Genomic DNA, 22,325 nt, shown 5'->3' on the forward strand with positions numbered 1-22,325 from the left:
CAGTAGCTTCTTCCCTGAACCTCACAGCACTTGGCACAATGCTCTGTTCCTACTTCCCGGCAGTATATTTAATTCTCAGCTGCCACATTCACATCCTACGAGACTCTGCAACCACACCGAGGCCTGGTCTTTGCATCTCAGCCTCTCACGTGCCCCACTAAATACCTGACCCAAAGTAGGCGCTCTGTAAAGGTTGCTGAGCAAACACAGAAACAACCAAGTGAACCTGGGGTTTCTCCAGGGTGTTCACTCATCCAGCTGAGTGCCCACCACCTGCCAGGCACTGATGTGAAGTTCAGAGCAGGGCCAGTTAGTTATGAAACACTCTTTTATAGCCAAGTCCTTCTGAAAACCCTCTCAGTCTTTTCAAAACAGCATCTCCATGCCTTGGTAAGGTGTGCAATCTGATTTCAGCTTCCCAGACAATTGCATCCTGTGTTCAGCAGTCAGTCTGTGAAAAGCCCAGCATCGATAGGTGGCTGTTAGAACCTGTCACTAACAGGAACACCCACACTGGCAAGAAATATGTGACCCAAGAGGTCCCAAGGAGGCCTCTCCTCACCCTGAATCAGTACTTCATGAAGGGGCCTTGGAAGACATGAGAGGTTAAGAAAATGCCAACTCTGGTCCCTATCTCCTTGCCATGGCATTTCTGAGCTATCTGTGGCTAAAATTCAATAGCTAACCCTCATTGGGTCCTTCTCCATGATCACAAACCCCGAGCAGGGTGCACGAAGTTCCACGGTGGCCACCATGAAAAGGATATGACTCTCCAGCGGATGTCCAGCTTGCTGTTGATCTCCAGGCCTCGAGCTTCCTGCCTCTCTTCTTCCAGCTGCTTTGGATTTGCAAATTGTCCCTTCTCCCCAGGGGATTCTGGGAAATTCTCGAAGTTGAACTTGTCCACTTGAATCGCCATTCTAAGAGAAGGGGGGAAACACAGCAGAGAATTAATCAGTAGGGCAATTTCTTCTGCTGGCTGTTGGAGAATCAGCACATGCCAGCGTGAGACAGTATAATGAATCATTATCATTAGTAACTCATAACGGATTCATTCCAAGAAAATGAAATAATAGACTCCTAGGGTAGCACTGGCTTCAGAGCTGGTTCAACACCCAGTTTAGAACTGATGACACAGTCAGAGATTCCAACCTAGGAGAAGACTCGTGTACCCCACAAGGAAATTTAAATTCTGGAACAGAGCAAGGCATTCAGGACCCAATATGGAAAATCAGGGAGTACTGGCACTTATTTAAACCTAGGGACCTCAAAAGCACACTGGGAACTCCAGCCTCATCATCTGAGGCCTGCCTGTCATCTCATCCTCAGCCAGACAGACTTGCTCACACACGCCCCGCCCCACCAGCTGCACAGAATCCCCTCTGCCCACTGCCAGCCTCCTGCACTACAAGGACCCCACTTGTCTTTTGAGCTACTGCTCATCCTCCCTCCAGGTTTATGCTCAAGTACCACGTCATTTACAAAGCCTCCTCGCACTGCTGGCTGTGTCCAGCCCTCTCAGCCTTCTGGCAGTTTCTAGAACACGCCAGGCTATTCCCGCCTTAGCCTTTGTGCTCACTGCTCCCTACTCGGGAGTATTCCTCCCCTGACCCTTGGCACAGCTGGAGTCCTCCATTCTTTAGGTTTGAGATAAAGAAAGGTTTTCCCAGGCCACGTCATCTACAGCAGCATTCCCTCTCACCCCCCTCGCCTTATTCTCCATGGCAGCATTCAATTTATTTCTGTGACAGCATTTATCATGAGCTGTAAATATTTATTTTTGGACTTAATTGTCTATCAGTCCTACCGGAATTTAGCTCCCTGAGGGTAGAGATCCTCTTGGTCTTGCTCACCATAGTCTCCCAGGCCTGGGAGAATGCCTGGCCTGCTGCAGTAACTGGATAGACAATTCACCGAAGAAATGAAAGAGGGAATTAAGAGCCTTCCCTGGTCCCCTGGCCAATGTTTACCTCTTCCCCTCACTGCCGCCCGCCCTCACACCTGTGTCCACATGCGGCTGTATCCCAGGTCCTGCAGCACCTGGTCTGCAGGCAGCACACAGCACAGGAGTCCGGGCGCTCTCAGCCTACTTCCACTTGCAATCACAACGGCCACACGGCAGGGGCTGTGTCTCGCTGCTATTTGAAACCACACCCCTTAGCAGAAAATCAGGCATACAGTAGGTACTCAGTTAAGGTGTGTCACATGAATGGAGGAGGGAGAGGAGGAGGAAGGGGGGTTTCTTCATGTCAGGCCCTTGAAGTTCTGGCTCCAACTGAAAGATGACTGAGAGTCAATCAGTCAAAGCACAAAAATAGGCGTTTTGTATTATCCCAGACTGTGCTGTGGCCAAAATATTCAGCCACACCCAGCATGCTCCAACCGGCCTTTGGGGCTGTTCCATTTACCAACGAGCAGACAACAGGGAGTGGTAGTCAGTGTGGTATACACACAAGATTAAACCCAAAGAAGAGGACTTGATACCACGACAGCTTGGAAAGAACCACCAGAGTGTCTATAAACCTACAGCATGACTAGGGCTCAGCCACCCAAGAGTTAGAGATGCTCCTGTGTGGGCACAGAAAACAGTGCATTTCCTAGCAAGAACTATGGTTAAAAACTACATTTACTGCTGTTTTCTGATTATAAAAGTAGATAGCCTTACTGAAAAAAGTTGGAAAATAGAGAAAAGCATAAAAAAGAAAAAAAGCCTTTAGAATCTTATACTCTTATTTTAAGATCTTAATTCTATAGTCTTTTTTCTAAGTATTTTAATGTAGTTTAAATCATTATATATGTATAGGTATAAATTATATAAGTATCATTTTATACATATATATACACAAAAATATACACATAATTTTAAGACTTGTTTTATTTTCTTAACACACTATCAACGTTTTCACATCATTAAAAATTAGTCTCCAAAATAATCATATGGCTGTATCATAATTTAACAATTCCCCTATTTTTCATACTCTCAGATATTTTCCATTTTTTAAAAAATTACTATTGAAAAAATCATAACAAACACCTTTGTGCTTAGATTTTTTGACTGCATTTACAACTGCCCAATAAGACCCAATTCTAAAAGTGGAATTACTGATCCGAGAGTGTGAAAACGTTTAAGGCTCAGAGGCAGAGCACCACATTCTTCCTCAGAAAGGTTCTGACCTGGTATGTACCCCAAGCAGCATGGGTGGGTGCCCCCGTCTCTACACCCTTGCCAATGTTGGCGATGATCAATTTTTAATCTTTGCTAGTTAAGAGGCAAAATGCTACCTCACTGATGTTTTAATTGGCAGGTCTGAATTACTCCCGCGGTTGAGCATTTTTTCCAGAGCTTATTAGCCATTTATCTTTCTCCCCTGCGAGTTGTCTACACGTGCAGCAAGAGTGCTTCTAATTTCGCCCCCAGCAGAGGCTCCTCCTATTCCCCCGCTTTGAAGACAGACTGAAGCAAACCAGTGCTCTCGTCACACAAAAGGTCAGAATACTTCCTAAGTTTTACTAAAAACGCCAATTTCAGTTCATCATCTGATAACGCAAAAGGAACTAGTGATTTCCACCTCTCAAATGGGTTTGGACACAGTCCTAACGCCCGGCTCTTCCTGTTGAACACAGAAGCGGGGAGACCGCCGGGCCCTCAGCATCCTTCCTGTCAGCACACACACTGGATGCTGTGGTCGCTGCGATTATATTTGTGTGATTATCTGGGGGCCTCTTTCGAACAATTTCTGACTGAATAAACATCATATACATCACCCACTTCCATCCTTAACGAAACTGTAGCCAGGTGCGCCCACAAAACAGGAGAGGGAAAAAAATGATATATAACGAAGCCTTCCTACATGCCAAGCCCTGGGCGAGGTAATTTATACATACATTCATCTTATTTATTACCACAGGCCTAAGGATGAGTGTGACTTGCTTCCTTGTACAGATGCGCTGAAACTCCGTGAGCGTCAGCCACCTGGCAGCCACAGCAGGAATCTGTTGCTCAGACTCAGTGCTGCTCTGTTTTGTTTTTTGCTTTACTTGGCTCTCCCTCGCTTAGGCAGAGTACCTAAAAGATTATTCTTTGCACATGCTGTTGCAGAGCCGGCATGGGACACAGACCCGGTGACTGCACAGCCTGCTGTGCACAGGCCTGCTGCCCACATGAACAACCAACCACTTCCCAAATTTACAACAGCCCTCCTCCTGCAGCAGCCCTGGGACGTGCAATGCCAGCGAGTGTCCCAAAGGCAGTCTCTCTCCTTTCCCGCAGATGATAAAACCGAGGTACCAAGAAGTTGAGTAATTCACCTAAGTCACCTAGCTTAAAATTCTGGAGCCAGGACAGCAACTCCAGGAGCTGAGGATTATTCCCCTAAACCACAGAGGAGCACTGCCAGCCTCCACCTCTCTATCTACGTGGTCCCGGAGCACAGCCCCGAAGCCTCGCCACCCTCCTCCTCCTCCCACCACCAGGAAGGGATGGCAGGTGCGACTGGTAACCCGTTTTCCTAGAGCTGAGTCGTCATACGTGAACTCTCCACCCACAGTGACACGCCGCATTCCGTAAAACAGTACTAAGGGCCGATACTGTTGTTGGGTGGGGGTGCCAGGGTGCCTTGGGGGGTAGTCTTGCTCTGAATCCAACTGCAGAAGTGGCAGGACTTGAATGAAGACTGAAGCCATCACGTTTTGAGGCTGTCACTTTCGTCACGAAGCCACCCTGACTCGGGACAGCAGTGCTCCCTGGTGATGGCAGCAGCTTGAGAGACGTGCACAGACAGTCGATCACAAACTGGTTGCCTGAAGTTCGCCGTGGAAGAGGCATCTGGGCTGAGAAGGCCCCACACTTGTCAGAATTGCTCATGGAGAAATGACGTGGCAGTGTTGGAGATCCAGGCATTGAAAGGAGGAGGAGAAATCCAGAGCCACTGAGGGGAGGGAGGGTGAGACCATCTACTGCAATCTCCCCCAAAGGGGAAGGAACTGAGGCCCCGGAGGACAGCACCTCCTCCATCTTAGTGGGCACTGAGGCGGGAGGAGGCAAAGAGGAGGCAGCTCTGGCTTTGGAGCCGACCACCTGGGCTGGACTCCCAGCTCTGCCCCGACTTGAACACGACCTTGGGCACGGCCCTCCATTTCTTTGAGCATCTCTCTGAAATGCGGTCAGTGGTACCCGCACCTAGAAGGATGGCTGAGAGGATTCAAACACTCTCCTTCAGTGCCAGGAAATGGTGGCCGCCACAGTCAGCCCACATGTAATGATCGGCTTGGTGCCCTGGATGACTTTATACCTATTTTCTCAATTAGCAAGCAATTTTTCATAACAATAATGAAGTAGCAAAATCTCAACACTGAATTAAATCTCCAATACTCTCCCCCTGCCTCGTGCAGCCTCCTGCAGCTGCCTGCTGATCATAACTTCGTGGGCACGGCCCTCTTCGCTCTGGGCTTAAGCTTGTACCCTCGAGATCTTTTACTGGGGGTGAGGCAACATGGATCAGAGAATATCTGTGCAATCCCCACTAGAAAGTGTCCCAGAAGTAATTCATAACTGTGGCTGATCCTCTGGCAAATCACAGCAAAATTGGAAAACATCTTCTTTGGAAATAATGCAGAAAAGGAGGGAGGGAGAGCGAGCGAGCGAGCGCAGACCAAGGGCGAATGCACCTGCCTTCTCTGCGGCCACCATGAGTGCTGGTGGCAGTGTCTTTGGGGCGGCTTCTGGAGGAGCGGCAGCACTGGGCCTCTGACCAGGGGTAGTGCCGTCACAGAAACAGCTCTTTTGGGGAATGCCTTTTTGCCAGAATGGCTTTGTTGTTCTTACTGTTTGTCTCTACTTTTCTTTAATCAATTAAGGGCATTACTCTGAGCACAAGGGCATATTATCTGCCATCAGTGGCTGGCCTGGGGCGAGAACTCAGTCTCTGGGCTCCCCGTCCAGTGCTTTCTCAGAAACTGGAGGACGTTCACAAGGAACATCAGGATGAGGCCGGTTCCCCAGCGAATGGGCAGAGGGTAGAGGGTCCATTTGCTGACCCAGGGAGCAAGCCCCAGGACAAGGCTGCAGCCCCAGGAGCAAGGGCTTTGTCACGGTGTATCTCCCGCATGCTCCTTAACTTCTCCACATCCCAACTTCTCTTTGTAAAATGGGAAGAATGCCTGCTAGGTCACTGGTCACTCTATGAACAAGTGTGATAATGTGTACAGACGTGCTTGGCACTTTGAGAGGGTCCCTCCAGATTAGGCGTAGGGACCAGACCTGAATCCCAGGTGGAGGAGAGGCCCAGGCCCCACACGCGTCTTCTGGGACAGGACTTCCTCGCATCTTATGAAACACGCAATCAAACGTCAGCTCTTCCACGAGGCTCGTCCGACCACATGACCCCGGGAGCACACTTCCTTCCTGGAAGAGTGGAGCCACCTCACCATTTCAAAGTCCCTCACAGCGTGCGAAACACTGCAGTCCAGTTTCTTCACCCAAGATTGGGGCTAACAAACCCCACTTTGTAAGATTTTGGGTGGTGGATACAAAACGCTCGGCACAGTGCCCAGTACACAAAGAGCACTCTAGAAATAGTGGGTGCTGCTGGGATTATTAATCCTGTGTTACAGATGAAGAGACTAAGGTGCAGAGAAGTCAAGAAAAGAAGCTAAGGCTGTTCGTGGAATTGCTGAGGTTCAGATTTCAAATGCGGTTCCGATTCCAAAATCCAGTATCCTGGGTGCAGACGACCCAGCATCCCCCAGACAGTCCTACCACTACCTGATTCTGTTCATCTTTGATGAGTCGGAGTTAAACAAAATTAATACTACTGTTGAATGCCAATTTTCATGTTTAATTTTATGGCCAAATGTGACAATAATAGTCAAGAGTTGGCACTAAAAAAGGTGCTGTGATTTTTGAAGAGTCTATAAAAAAGCAGTGGTTTTTAAAATATCACATCATATGATTCAGTCTTTGAACAGCTGATAACCTTGCCAGGGAAGTCATAATGATGACATTTAAATACAAATCAAGGAGTCGGATTTAGAAGGACTATCCACATATAATTAAATTGAACTTTCATTGGGAGATAATTGATAGTTACAAGACTGGTATTCTAAATTTACGTGGTGCATCATATGGGAGTCTATTTGACTATGCAGAATGCCGACCTATTTTTTATAATGAAGTACAATCCAAGTGAAAGGGAAGCAGCCAACCTTCCAGAGTCATCCATCCTGAATGAGAAGGGACTTTAAGCAGGCAAGAAAATGGTATGAACATTGACATCTGGCTCACGCCCAAAAAGAAGATAATTTTCTCCTTAAGCCTCATAGATCAGTTTATGATTAAAAAAAAATCCCTCATTATTATTTTTAATTGAAAAGATACACTGTATTCTAAAAACCAAAGCATCTTCAGGGATTGCACCAAACACCAGAGCAATGGCGCCCACCACGAGCCACCCAGGTGCCGAGCAACATGCCTTACTGCCACCATCTCCGTCCTCAGAGCAGCCCAGGAGGGATTACAGCCACGTGTTGCAGAAAATAGTCACTCGCCCAAGGCCACAGAGATGGCAAACGGGAGACAGAGAAGTCCTAACCAGGCCTGGAAAGCCTGAAGCCTGCAGCAGGCGAGGACAAGAGGGGTCCAGAGAGGCGTCCCTGCTCAGCTGAACTCCAGGCACACACCTGGCGGGCACTCAGGAGTGAATACTGCAGTGGCCCGCAAGGCTACAGAGACGGAGATCTCGCCTAGGGGTCAACGCGGCTAATAAACAAGCCTCAGCCTGGGGTCAGGCAGTCTGTGGCTCCGTCCCTCCCTCCCTCTAGTTGGCTCCATGCACAAGCTGGAAACTGGTGAGAAGTTGAGGAGATGCCAGCATCAGATAGATCCTGGGTCTCTCTTAATTGTAAAAGTCTGTTTCTGAGGTGTTAAGCCTGTCTGAATCTCCAGTTCCTCATCTGTAAACTGGAGGTTGTTTAGGGCCCACCTACATCCTCAGTTTGGATTCTGTGAGTTCAGTGAAGGCCAAGGATGAGGATTAGAGTCGCTGTCAGGTGACAGTGGCCTCTTGCTGCTGAGACAGCTTCTCAGAAGAGCGACTGTGTGGTCTGTACACTCCTGGTGTGGAACCAGCTGTTCCACAAGAGAGTGTGATCAGTGAAGAGACCCCCTTCAGCGCTGAGAAAGCTCCTGTATATGCATTATCTCATTTATAGTCACGGGGACCCTGTATCACTGCCCCCATTTTACGGAGGGCTGAATTGAGTGAAAATGATCCACTACAGTCTCCGGTGTTAGTAAAGAGCCACCTCTAAGCCAGTTCTCCTTTTCTCTGCAGAGGACTTGTACTCATGGGGCCTCTCCTCACCACCTCCCCCCCTTCCTCCAAGAAGCTAACACCAGCCACCCTTTAAGAGCCAGCCAGACACAGCCTCCCTGAGAAGCCTCCCTGCCTGCTCATCCTGCTTTCTAAGCCTGCCGAGGCACCTAACTTCGTCACTGGCCCCCACATACACTCTGCAATCAACAGCATCTGTGCCCATCCCCCCAAAGGCAGGATGGAGTCTCAGCTATTGCATCTCTGCAGCATAGCGCTTCCTCCACGACAACTGGTAAGAGTGTGTGTGGAATGAATGATGCTTGCACATGCAGCCTCTAAAATATATATCCCTTTAAACACTGATACTGCTTATATAAGATTTATACATATTTGCTCTGTATCAGAGAAAAAATAATGAAGCGATGCTTCCAGTGACCAGAGCCCGTGGCACTGTTGCAGAGAAGCAGCTCTGAAGTGTCAGGATGTCAGCAGCATCTCCTTCTATCTCAGCCAACGTTTCTGCAGAAGCCCAATCCCTTACCTTGCATTTCTGTAGATGAACATTTATTTTAGGACCTGTAAGTACTCTCCCCGGCACTGAAAATGGTGCTTCATAAAATGAGATTTACTCTTAATGTCATCGGGTTGCCAGCTCCCCTGCCCCCCTTCCCGCCTAAACTGCAGGAAGCAGAGTGAAGGCTGGATTCCTGCTTTCCGGGGTCACTTTTAATTGATTTCCCTCTGCTAGGCCTCCTGTGGGAACAGCTTTTCCGTCTTAACAGGACCGCTTAGCCTGCAGGATCAACGTGGCCATGAGTCCAGCCAAGGCAAGGAGAAGCCAAGGACTGGAGCTTTCTTCCCGTGGACTCTGCCGTGCCATGGAAAGGGGCAGGACTCCAGGTTAGCAGACGGTAGTTCAGGCCCGACTCTGCTCCTGACGAGATGTGTGATCCAGGGCAGGTCCCCTAACTGTGGGGGCCTCACTGGGATGGAGAATTGTGCCGCCGAAGGATGCTTGATATTTTATTTACGGCTTTGCGGCTACCCAGACCTGGATCCTAATCCATCCTTTGTCACCTGTGAGCTCTGTGGCCAGAGGCAAGTTACCCAAATGTTTCCAGTCCTCGGTTTCTTCCTCTGCAAAACCGCAGAGGTGGTCAGGACTGTGGAGAATTAATTTGGACCACCTGGCACATAACTGGTGCTCAAAAATTACAGCTATTACCTTTGGGGGTAAGGAAAAGGTTCTAAAATGGATTGTGATGATGGTTGCACAACTCTGTGAATATACTAAAAACATCACTGAGCTGTATACTTTAAATGGGCAAATTGTATGGTATGTGAATGATATCTCAATAAAGCTGTTACCAAAAATTATAGCCATTAAAAAGAGTTATTGTAATAAAGATCAGAACAGGATAGCATTTACGAAAACATTTGGTGAAGTATAAAATGCTGGATAAATGCTGGATGCTTTATTTATTCTTCTCACTCATTGTCCTGTGTCCACAAACAACGTGTCACCAAGACTGATGTGAAAGCATGGGGCCTCCACTGTATCCTCAGCCTGGAGGGTGAGGCTGTTCTCTTCAACTGGGTCTCCGCACGCTTCCGGGGTTCTAGCACAGAGCAGGTGCTGAAACCACACGCTGGACAGCGTGGCCGCTCATCGCTTCTGCCCGTCTGATTCTCATCTCCACTCTCCCTCTTGCTGCTTGTCAGAACCCCCCTCACAGAGCTCCAGGCACAGCATGAGGTTGGCCGAAGCAGGGCCTTCCTTCTCTGTTAAGCATCAGAAATCATTTCATCAATTTCCCATCAATCTGTCTCTAAGGACGGTTTGGGGTTTTTTTCCAATGCTCCTCACTGACGACTCTGGGGAAGTTCACACTCAGATTAAAATACCTATCAGATTCTTTACCGGTTTTCTGCTGTTCTTTTAAAGTCTGAAAGACCTGGTTTCTGCCTGGGTCTGCCTCTAACTAGCTGTGCCTTTGGGTAAGTCACCCCATCCCTGAGCCTCCATCCTGGCCTGGCAAGGAGGGAAGAGCTTTCTGACAGAGTCGTAAGGAATCATGAATGAACCTACATGAGGGCCTGGGACACAGCACACAGCTGGTGCATAATCGGTTCTCTCCTGCTTTGTGAATTATGATAGAAAATGTGCTATTCTGAAGTTTCTCTGTCATATATGAGTGCAAGAGCTTGCGTGAATCCTTGCTTTTCCTAAAGGGTCAGGCTCAGCTCAGGGTGGGCTGGAAAAAGCTGCCACCACAGCAGCCGCCCGGGTGAAGGCGCTCAGACCAGGACCAGCAGCATCTGCTGAGGCAGACAGGTTATGGCTTCCATACATCCTTAAGCGACATACTCGTCCATTAACAAGTTCTCAGGCTCTTTCCAGCTCCTGGTAAGTTCTTCTAGAGTATCTTGCTGGATGCAAGGAGGGAGATTGAGAGTAACAGCATCACAGGCACAGAGCCTGCTTCGCCCCCATCATCCTTGCGGAAGACGTGACCGCATTACAGGATAGCCTGTACCTAAAGGTGCGGGCGCCACAGCAGGGTCCCCGGCCCGGCGGCAGCTCCCATCACACTGGTGAAGTCTGGACCTTGCACAACAGTGGCGGGACACTGGAGCAGTGGTGACTGCTCCCCTGGAACAAAGCCTGACATGGTACTTCACTCTCGTTTCCTACTCCCCTCACCTGCAGCTCCGCCAGCTAATGTGTGAGGGCAGGACATGATGTTGGTCACATTATGGTTCAAACAGGGATGCCACCCAGACTGAGGAGCAGGAACCTGGGACAAACCACCCCGGGGTTAGCATGACGTATTCAGAGAGCAGTTACCACGTTGCAGGCATATGCTTGGTCTGCAGAGATATAAGGTGAATCAGAAGCAGGCTCCATCCCTCCAGGAGCTTCAGAATCCCATGGGAGAGATGGACCACAAGGAGATGGACTGTTGGGTGCATGGTAAGTTGTGATAAGTGCTATGACGCAAGGATGCTCAGGATGCTATAGACATTAGAAAAGGAACCACGAATCCGGCCCGCGCAGCTTCAGGGACAGCTGGAAAGAAATGCTGGCTGAGCTGAGACAGGCAGGACGGGAGGAGCCGGGAGTCAGAGGGATGCTGGTGAAGGGGGAACATCACTTGCAGAGAGCCAGACGTGATGGAGCATGAAAGCGAGCGGGACCCCTGGGCATCAGTCCGACTGGACAGAGGGGTCTGGGAAGGGACAAAGCCAGAGAGGTAAGCAGGGGCCAGACAACGGAGGCTCTCGTGGCCTCGTTAGTGAGTGTGCACGTCTTCCCCCTCGCGGTTGCCTAGCAGATGGCTACACAGGTGGGCAGGTGCATCCACACTGAAAGGAATGTTGAAGGCTAGTCTTCAGATGAGAGGAGAGCAAAAAAGGTAGCAAAAAAGAGGAGGAACTGAAGGAGGCAGAGGAGAAGGAAATAAACGAGGAGGAGAGAACCTCAATGAGTATTTGCGTCTATCACATACCTCATCCTTGAAATGGGTTTTACTCTCTTCACAAAGCAGATGAGGAAACTGAGGCACAGGCAGTGACGGGAGTGCCCAGGGTCAGTCTACGTGGACGCAAACATCCTTCCACAGAGCCTGGGGGTAGATGGCGGCCAGGAGCAGCTTCCTCTTCGTGTTGCGTGGGCCAGTGGGGGGGCGGCCAGAGGCCCACCAGATGCATGTGGGAGCGTCCACACGTGAGGCTCTAGCTCCTCCCTCCAGCCCAGATGACACACTGCCGGAAGCCAAAGCCCAGGGCCTAGGTCCAAGATCCCAAAATGAGAATGCAACCTTCTATGTGTATCATGCAGGACCGCACACTGGAGGTGGTGGGGGCGGCTGCAGCAGGCCGGGGAGGGCGTGGTCCAGTCCCACTCCGTGAATGTGAGGCAGAGCCAGGAAGTGCGCAGGTCTAACCCCAGGCCCAGGAAGAGGAAGAGAAAAAAACTGGAACATCTCTGGCAGTTTTTTTCTAAATGTTGCTAAAAAAAGAATGCAACAGAGATACGTGGCAGTGTTTTTGACATCTGGATTTAAGACAGACCGCGGCAGTTTCCCTCATCAAGATAATCAGAAGCAAAAGAACCAACAGAGTTAAATAACCCTAAAATAGCTTTGGCAGAACAGCCAGAGATGGATCCGACGGGGAACCGATCAGAACGCAGTGTAAAGATCCTGGGATGTCGCCAATTGCAAAGGTAAATGAAAATACACTGAACGTGCGGAAGGACTACAGTGCTTAACCTACCATCCACGGAAATGAAAACTCCCTTGTATTAAAATGTTCCCGTTAAGTAGAGCTGAACCTACAAAATACTCGCATGTTGTATCAGTCTTTTTGGACAGAAATCCATGCTAGGATGCAAATCTCCCTGCCTTCCACAGGACATGTGCCTGCTTCAACCTAACTTGGAGATGAGGGTTCTCTGCCCACCAGTGAAGGGAGGGTCTCAGGTCAGGGATGGGGCGTCCGACGCTGCATCTGCACCTGGGGGGTGGTTCCCCTCACGGAGTACTTGCTCACAGGCCAGAACCTCTAGAACCGCTGTCTCCTTTAATTCTCACAGCCACCCAGGGCCATAAATGTAATCACTATTAATGTGTGAATTCTACTGAAGAGGGAACTGGGGCTCAGGCCACAGAGTAGCGTGTGGCCTGAGGGGCACAGAAACAGGTGGTGCTCAGATGAGGCAGATGTAGCCCTGTGTCCAGTGGAGCGAAGCCTCCTCACATCAGAGCGGTGTCCAGAAAGGGTCACAGGAGGCCTGGCAGATGCCAACCACTCCCCAGGGCAGAGCCCAAATGCGCGAGTCACCTCTGCTGGACTCTGTTCTCTCGCCAGAAGACCAGGTTCTAGTTGTAGCTCTTATGCTGTGACCCTGGGAGAGTGTCCTGAACACTGTGACCCTCAGGGTTGTAATCTATAAAATGAGCACAGTACCTATCTAAAAAGAGGTAACCTGTGGATTAATTAAACCAGTGTATTCTTAATAAGAAAATCTTTTAGAAATTTAGTTCTTTCATTGCTATTTTTACAGCTCTACCTTCCCACTGGCACCTCAAACTCAATACACCCCAAACCAGATGCACGCCGCCCCCAGCCTGCTCCTCTCCCTGCCCTTCTCACTCCCCATCACCCACACACACACTGCTCTGTGAATCCTCCTCTCCCTTTTCTCTCCAGGTCTGGACACTCGCCAGGCTGTGGGGACCTGCCCCCGCCCCCTCCTCCCCGCCCTCTCCCCATGCCCTAGTTCAGGCCTCCTGCCTCCTCTTATGTGGGTAACCTGATGGCAACATCCTTATAACTCCCAGCCCCCTCCCCTCCCAGCCCTCTGTACCTTGCGCCCAGGATCAGATCACATTGTACAAAAACTGGCCCGGGCTCCTGATTGCCTAGAGAACAGAGCTGGGGCTGGGGGATGACAACACATAAGAAGTGGGTACAGACTCCAGAGGACCTCAATGTCCTGCTAAGTTTCCTAGAGTTTCTAGAGCTTTCTTTAGACAAAGAGGGCCAAGGAGGGTTAGCAGAAGAAAGCCAGCGGTCGTCCCTGTGCTTAAGGAAGACAAGTGAGGCAGCCAGCTGAAGGCGGGGGAGAGGAAGGAGCCTGGTGACAAGACCAGTTTGGAGGCTGGTGCAGTGTGGTCCAAATCCAAACCAAAATTGCCATTAGAAAAATGGAATTACCAAGGTAGGGAATTCTCAAAGGAATTTACGAATTGGAAATTGCCTAATTATCATCTGTGTGCAAAACAACATTTGTGTAACCATCAACAAATAGCGTAGATACAGAATATATTTATAGAACATAGACACAGAATTAAAGGAGATTCCTTTAGAAAATAAAAATTAGAATACACTTCTAGAAGGCCAAAGTTCTTTCCAAGAGGCTTAAGTGCCAGGGAGAAGTTAAATTTTTAAAATAAGAACCCCCAATGTGTAGGAGGTCTTTCTCTGGGCCGGGCACTGTTCTGAGCTCTTTCTGCCCTTCAGCCCCCACTCAGGGCTCACAACAGAAACAGCCGCCCACTGTGCTAAGCACTATGCGATCTTCTTCTCACTTAATCCCCCTAAAACCCAAGTGCAGCTATGGTTATTCTTGTCTTTACTGACGGGGAAAATGAGGCTCCTAAGAAAGTCCCAGTCTCGTGAGGAAGACAGAGAGGTAGGGAGCAAGGCTTCCCAGGTGGAGGCCTGTAAGCCAAGATCCCTGCGGAGAAGTCAGTGGGATGCTGGGCAAGGCCGGGGAACAGGAGGAAGAGTGGCCCCGGCCCAGCCTGCACTGAGGCCGGAGCTGAGACCACATGCCTGCGTCGTGTGCCCGGGGAGATGCACGGGCACCAGGCAGCAAGCAGGAGGGGTCAGGGAGAGGCTCAAGCTGGGACATGGGCCGGGTCCCAAGGCCTTGAAAAGGTGTTAGGAGGGTGGCCTTTGTCCTGAGCACAGCACAGAGCCATGGAAGGGTCTAAGCAGGGGAGTGGCATCAGTAGAGTCTCAATTTCCTTTTGAAGGATTGGGCTGGCTATGGTGCTGAGTTAATGCAGGGTGGGTTGGAGAGGCCAGCCTGAGGCAGGCACTGGTGAGGAGGGCGTGGCAGAAATCTCAGGAAAGGTCCTGGTGACCTCAACTCACTGGGAGGGATGGTGAGAAGTGGGGGCCGTGGCCTTCACTCCAGAGGTAACTAAATTGGCCCTCACTGTTTCAACAATCACCTGTTCTGATAAGGCTCTCGATACGACCACAGTAGAGCCGTCACCAAGACAGCAGCAATACACCAGCCTCCGCTCGCGGCCTGACACGGGTGAAATGCCTCGGAATGGATTTCTCTGAACCCTGTCTAAGCGCCACAGAACTGCACGAGCCTCCGTGAGCTGGCCTCTGCCTGGGTCTCCAGCCGCCAGTTTCACCAACATGTTACTGTCCCCCACTTCCCTGCCCACGCCATGTTCACACCTGACTCGGCAGTCTGCTCTCCTAGTCCCACGTTTCAGTCCCGCCTTCACCTGGCTGAGCTCACCTTCTAACTACCTCCTTCTCAGCCCTCTGTGCTTCTAGTAGTTGCTCTGATGAAGTATATATTGAAAAGATCAGCATTGCGTGCATGTTTCTGCCCACTGGACAGAGAGTCCTCTGACAAGCAGAGACGTAACCTATCTGTCCTCACCTTCCTAGCACCTGGTAGGATGCCTCGAAGGCTTTCATGTGGCTGAAGCTGGATCCTCCCAGAGGGAGCACCTCAGCACAGAGCTGATTGGTTTTAGGGCAGTGAGATGCCCCCATTTTGTTAACAAAATGTCTCAATCATACTAAATCGTTGCCATTAGTAAAAAAGTGCTATTATATCTAATTACACATTTCACGGATTCTAAGTTAAACCTTTTATTTCCTAAATTAAATGAGGAAAGCAAACAGGAACAGGAAATAGATTTCCCCTGAGCACAATTGAAAGGTGTGTGGCTAGCCCGGGGAGGCGGCCACAGCCAGGGTGCAGCTTGTCCTCTCATCCTAACCCTGGAGCCCAGCACAAGGGGCTGGAACGGGCTCTCGGGGCTGCAGAAACACGGAAACCTGGTTTGCATCCTAACTCTGCCTTCTTGTCTGGGTCATCCTGGGTAAATCATACAGCCTTTTTGAAGCATTTTCTTGCTGTAAAAATAAGGATAATGATGCCAACCTCAGAGTATAGTAGTGAGGTGAAAAAAAAAAAAAAACTTGGTGCTGAGCACTCAGGACACACTCGAACGGCAGCGGTGGCTGGCATCATTTCCCACCATCTACAACATCCACCCTGGCACTTGACCTAGCCACACAGAGCAGGAGGGAACTCGGAGAGCACAGAAAATATAAACTCCTCAGGAAGGCATTCAAAGCCCCCACTGCCTGGGCCCACACACCTCCAGGCCTTACCTGTGTGACTCACCCGCAGGCCCCCTGCACACGCACTAGTCCCCCGGGACTGCCTCCTGCCCAGGACCTGCAGCGCACAGTCATGCTGCTGGGCCTGGGCTCATTCCTCAGGGATCAGCCTTGTAAAGCCTCCTCTGACCTGTCCCCCGCCCACTCCACGAGAACCGCGCCCTTGCTACACTGAACATTAACTAGTGGTCTGTGCCCACTATTTAATAGAGCATTAACCACACTCCATTACACAGGTTTCTTTACATGCCTATTTCACCCCCTCCCCCCATCAGACCATGAATTCTACACAGTGAGGAAACTGTCATACTCATCTTTTATAGACCTGGGACTTAAGTGTTCAACAAGTGTTTGCTGAATGAATTACTGAAAACTGCCTTTCATAACCTGAACAACTTTAATGAGAATGAGGGTCACATTTGTTCTGCGTGGCCCCAGAGGGTAGAACAGACAGACTAAAGTCGTACCAAGCCCTCCGTACCCTAGCATGACACGGTAAACCCACCACAGCCCCCGCCTCCTACTGACTACAAGGAAAACTCTGGACAGGTACAAAAACAGCCACCTGAGCTCTCCAAGCAGGAGGATGTAGAGGGAAGTCAAACATGGACCAGCCACCCACGTGGGGGTGAGCCGCCATGTTTCCCTCTCTCTTTCCTCCATGGCGTGGCCTGGGGTGCCCCACTTACAGAGCATCAAACAGCAGCACCGTTGGCTGCAATTCCGATAGAAACACCATCTTTCTAGCCAGAAAAACCAGGAAAAAGGGCCCCCGGAGGTAGTAGAGCATGTGTATGCATGTGGGGGATCTCAGAGGGGAGAGAGTCAGAGAAAGGGATCCCCTAACCCAATACAGCAAAGGCTTAGAGAAGGGAACTGGGATTGACCCTTCAACACACATAGGTAAGTTTCAGATTCACTTCTGAGTTGTGTGTGCACAGGATAGACCCCAACCAGTGAGCAAAGACTTGGAGAACTGGACTGAGATTTGAACCACATGCACAAGTATTTAGGCTGACCCTGAGTGGCACAGGGTAGGACAGACCCAGTAGTGCGCCAGGGCTGGCTCGTACCAGCTCACGGGAGCCAACTGTTGACATGTCTTCTCAACACTGCATTCAGTGATGTCACACTGGTAGCTTCAAATTGGCCACAGGGGAAGTATCTGTACCACAGAAATTGGCAAATGCTACAACCCAGGGTTGGCTGTTAACAATTTACCAGGTCACAACTGGACAGACCCAAACCAACAGAGCAGAGGATTGGGGAACAGAGCTGGAGGAACTGAGATCTTAACTTCCACCCAAGGGAGGTGAGGCAGAATTTATGATCAGAGCCTAACTGGACAGGCTGCCTGCCAAAACAAACCATCAGTGTTCTCCAGAGGCACATAAAAAATAACACTCTAAGTCAGAGTCTACAAAAAATACAATGTAAAATACCTGCCATGCAAAAAACAAGAAAATGTGACCAATTCTCAAGAACCAATGATGCCAACCCCAAGATGATCCAAACACTGGAACTACCAAAGTCTCTAAGGCAGCTGTTATGACCACCCTCCCTACGATAAAAGAAAACACACTTGAAAGGAACAAAAAAATAGGAAGTTACAACAGAGAAGTAGAAAATATAAAAAAGAGGCAAATGGAAATTTTATAACTCAAAATACAATGAAATTAAAAAAAAAAAACCCCACAGAATGAGTTCAATAGACTTAGAATGGAGACGACAGAGGACAGTAAGTGAACTTGAAGACAGACAAATCATAAAAGAAAATATTGATAAACTAGACTTCATCAAAATTAAAAACTTTTGATCTTCAAAAGCAAATCGCACATGGAAAAAATCCTCACAAACACATAGATCAGACAGAAGACTTGCATCCAGAATACATAAAGAACTCTCAAAACTCTATGATAAGAGCATAAACCCAACTAAAAATGGGCAAAAGATTTAAACAGACTCTTCACAAAAGAAGGTATACAAGTGGTCAATAAATACATGAGAAGATGTTCAGCATCAGTAGTCACCAGGGACATGCAAGTCAAAATCACAGTGAGAAACACACCCACTAGAACAGCTACAACTAAAGAGACTGACCATACCACGTACTGGCCATGATGGCGAGGAACCGGAACTCATGTGGTGCTGACGGGAATGTAAGATGGCACAGCCTCTGGAAAGAGCTTGGCGGTTTCATGGACAGTTATACATACAGTAGACCCATCATAGGAGCCAGCAACCCCGCTCCCAGGTATTTACCAAGAGACATGAAAATGTATGTACTTCATGAAATCAAGAATTATCATTAGCTCTATTCGCTTAAAAAATTTAAAGTGATTCTCTTAAAAATATAATAATTAATAAACAATCCTCTAAACTTCAGGTATTACATGCTTTTCTTTGCTTTCTCTAACAAAAATCACATAGGTAGGGATGATGTGTGTCACATTTTAGACCGTGATGCCTCTAAGGCCAGGCACAGCACAGCACAGAGTAGATGATCAATAAATGAAGACCCTCAGAACTTAGGGTCACCATAACAAAGCAAAGTCTGACACATTTTAGTTAAGACAGGTGCCTTTAAGGAACTTGGACACAGCCATTCTCAAACACAGTGCTGGCCTCCAATTTGCAAAAAAGAAAAATAAAAAGAAGACACTCAGCCGTCTCCACGCCTCAGGCAGCCACTCAGCTCCTGCTTTGTTTCTTTCTCCTTATAGAGTCATCACGCTGCCTGCTTCTCTTTCCTCATTTGCAGGTTTCCATGGCTCTCCAGAATGATAATTCTGTACCTCTTCTGAAACTGAGCTTCTGCACATGTCCTGCAACTTCGGGAACATGAAGCCATGGCCTGACATGCGCATGTAGGCGGAATGGGATCTGAGGTGCCCCTGGCCTGTAACCGTGGCCCCCGGCAAGGCTGTGTGGGATTAGCTGCAGGTGTTCAGGAGCAGGCTGAGCCGAGGAGGGGGCTCTGGGATCCCCTCTTGCTGCCGCATTTCCACCCCAGCCCTCTGCTTCACACACTTCAATCTCTTGGAGGGTCCAAAACACGGCCTGCTCATCTGTAACATGGGGTAACAGCCACCTTGCAAGTGAGGGTTCCTCCAGCCCGGGGAGCAGTACTCAACGCACAGAAGGCCGTGGAAATAAATGACTGATGCCATGAACGGATCCTGCTGTTTCTCTAAACCTCTCTACCAGGTACAGGTGGTACAAAGAAAACATTTAGCATCGTGGATGGCATACAATAGGTGTTGGACAAGCGTAACTTCATTCTCCTTATTTTTGGGATTGCCTGGACATCATAGATGTGATGGGCAAGGGGAAGAAACTTACGGAGGGCCGCGCCCCACTGAGCCATGTGTCCTCTGTTTTAACATGCATTTACCCTTCTTTCTGATCCCTGGATGGGACAGGCATGTGGGCGGGGTCAGGAGCCTTGGCTGACCAGTGATTGACACGTAACGTGAGCAAGACCTAGCTAATGTGAGCAACAGCGAGAACAGCTAAACACATCCTAAATGATTCTCTCTCTGGCAAACCTCAACTACGGTAGGGTGGGTGGGTGGCTGGCTCCGGATCACACTGGAAAACGAGAGCTAATGAGTAGATCAAAGCTTTGGAAATGAGCCTCTGTTTTGCATTCAAAATAGCAAACACTACGCAGGCCTTTAAGGAAACAGACTAGTGCTATTTATAGCCTCCTTTTTTCCAGCCAAGACATTAAAAGGACAAAAAGGTAATAGTGACAAGATTAATATTCAAAGACAATTTCAATCCTTCCAGCCCTGTCAAATACAATAAGAAGCATTCCCACATTTGGCCCCACAGATGAGGGAACTTACACAAAGAGATTTCATTTTTCACCAATCATAGTGACAGGCAGTCCCTTAGAGACCCAGACACTCCCTCAAAAGGCTCAGAAGAGGAAGGAGGAGGAAGCAAGGAAGCCAGCCTGAGGCCTGGCTCTCACCCTCCCACCCGCCGGGCTGCCCCCTCAGGGTAAAGGCAGGAGCTTGTAGGCGATTCCAACCCCATCTCTACAGTCACAAGCATGAGACACTGGAAAGTCACCCCAGCTTTGTGGGGCTCGGTCTCCTGATCGGGACGTGAGGACATTAATAGGCGATAACTGCCATGGACAAACACCAGCTGTATGAGGACTATTTTACCTCCCATCCTCACAACCACCTTAGGAGCCAGCTATTAACATGCCCATTTCACAGAAGAGGAAACTGAGGATTGCAGAGGTTAATGACAAGGCAAATATATATTGTGGCAGTTTTCAAATGTGAGGTTTTAATAGTGGAATCACATGCAATTTGAATCCTAGAAAGAAGGATGAACACTACTCCAGAGGGTCTGGCACTCACCACGAACACGTGGCTAAAACAGCTGCCCATTGAAACCCAGTCTTTAGCATTTGGAATTTTACAGCTGAAAGGGAACAAGTCCATTCCTCTCTGCACAGATTAAGCAACCCCGAGTCCCAGCTTCCACGCAAGGATGCACAAAGCGCCAGGCCTGAGCCTCCAGGCCCCGTGGTCTGGGAAGTCCCCCCTTCTCTGTGCACTGCTTCTCTGCACAGGGCGATCAACTTGAGATGGTCCAGTCTACAAAACCGTATCCATACAGTCTCAGCACACACAGCCAACGGAACAAGCACAGATCTCTATAATTTGTCAACCTATTTTAATAAGACCAAGGCTCTGACCATCATGTCTTATCATAGTCATTAAGGATTACAAGTCCTGCGTGGTAGGGGAGGAAGGGAAACATGAATGTAACAATGAGAAATTAAACTCGTTTCACCCTGAAAATATGACTGTGATTTATCGCTCTATAGCAGATGACGACGGCCTGTCAGAGAAACTCTGTCGAAAATAAAGAATAAAAATCACCCAGAGCTGTTTGCCACACATCCAAATTAGAAAATGCTACTCTCTGAAAGATTTATGCTTCAATTTTTTCCCTTATTCACAGAGAATTTGTCAAGCATTACAGGAGCACCTAAGAGCAGCGATATGATTCAAAATGAAAGAAAAGGCTTAGAAATCCAAAACGTACTGCTGAAGTCTGGGGGCGGCTGCAGAATCAGTGGTTTGGGGCTTGGAGCACTGACCTGACGTGTAAGAGCACAGAAACCAGGTGGGTAGATCCCAAAGGCAGACCCCAGAGCCACCGAAGCTTTAAGTAAAGGGACTTCCCCACCACCAGGCTTCACTCAGGGTAGCACCATGAGAAGGGTGCACGCCTCACCTCACGGACATCAGGCTTGGCCACGCAACTCGCTTTGGCCACTGGACCTGTGCAGAGTGACACATCCACGCTGGATCAGAAGCTTTGAGGACCACGGTGTGGTTCCGCCATGTCTCTTTCCCTGCCACAAGTACAAGGTAGGCTGGGTGCTCCACTCCTGGGAATGGGAAAGGCGTGCGAGGCAGGTCCCAGTGCCTCGGCCAATCTCTCCTTGATGTGTAACGTGAGCCCGTTTGCTCACGTCAACCTTTGCTCTAATTCACTGACGTGTAGGTGTAGTTTGTTACCACAGCATAACCCAATGAAAAATAACCAGCTCTGCTCCCCAGAACCCCCTTGCACTCTTCTACAGCATATACACACTCACTCATCAAGGCTGGGCACAGAGGCCACCACTTCTGGAAACCGTCCCAATTCCCAGACCAAGAGCCATCTCTCCCCTCAAGACCCCCGGCCCCTCATCTGTCTCCCTGTGGACTTGACCACTTTTTTCTTTGCATTACGGTTCTTATGACCCAGTTTCCCTTCTCCTGCTGCGGGATAATTTCCCTGAGGACATGCCCTACGTTAGACCGCCCTGACTCTCACCTGTTCTGTCTAAAACAGGGAACTCCATAACCAAGATCTCTCCCGACATGTAAGGAATATGACCCATTAGTAAATGAATAAATGCTGCATTATGAATGATTAAGTGAACTATATTATAAGTGGTACCTATAGATCCAACCTATTGAGCAAGATAATGTCTCTCCTGCAGGGAATAATTCCTACCTTTCGTTAATCCATTTACCGCTGGAA

The 22,325-nt window shown here is 49.1% G+C and overlaps 1 protein-coding gene across 6 annotated transcripts in view; it reads right to left on the reverse strand.

Annotated features, from left to right (window-relative positions):
- TRAPPC9 (trafficking protein particle complex subunit 9) overlaps positions 1 to 22,325 on the reverse strand; it is a 639,688-nt gene that overhangs the window by 156,917 nt on the left and 460,446 nt on the right. For all 6 annotated transcript variants that reach the window (XM_058564989.1, XM_058564990.1, XM_058564988.1 and 3 more), the window contains one exon: positions 777 to 920. In XM_058564989.1, coding sequence (XP_058420972.1) covers positions 777 to 920 — 144 coding nt within the window. The remainder of the gene's footprint in view (positions 1 to 776; positions 921 to 22,325) is intronic.

The sequence above is a fragment of the Diceros bicornis genome, chromosome 21 (assembly GCF_020826845.1).
Source record: "Diceros bicornis minor isolate mBicDic1 chromosome 21, mDicBic1.mat.cur, whole genome shotgun sequence".
Lineage (NCBI taxonomy): Eukaryota > Metazoa > Chordata > Mammalia > Perissodactyla > Rhinocerotidae > Diceros > Diceros bicornis.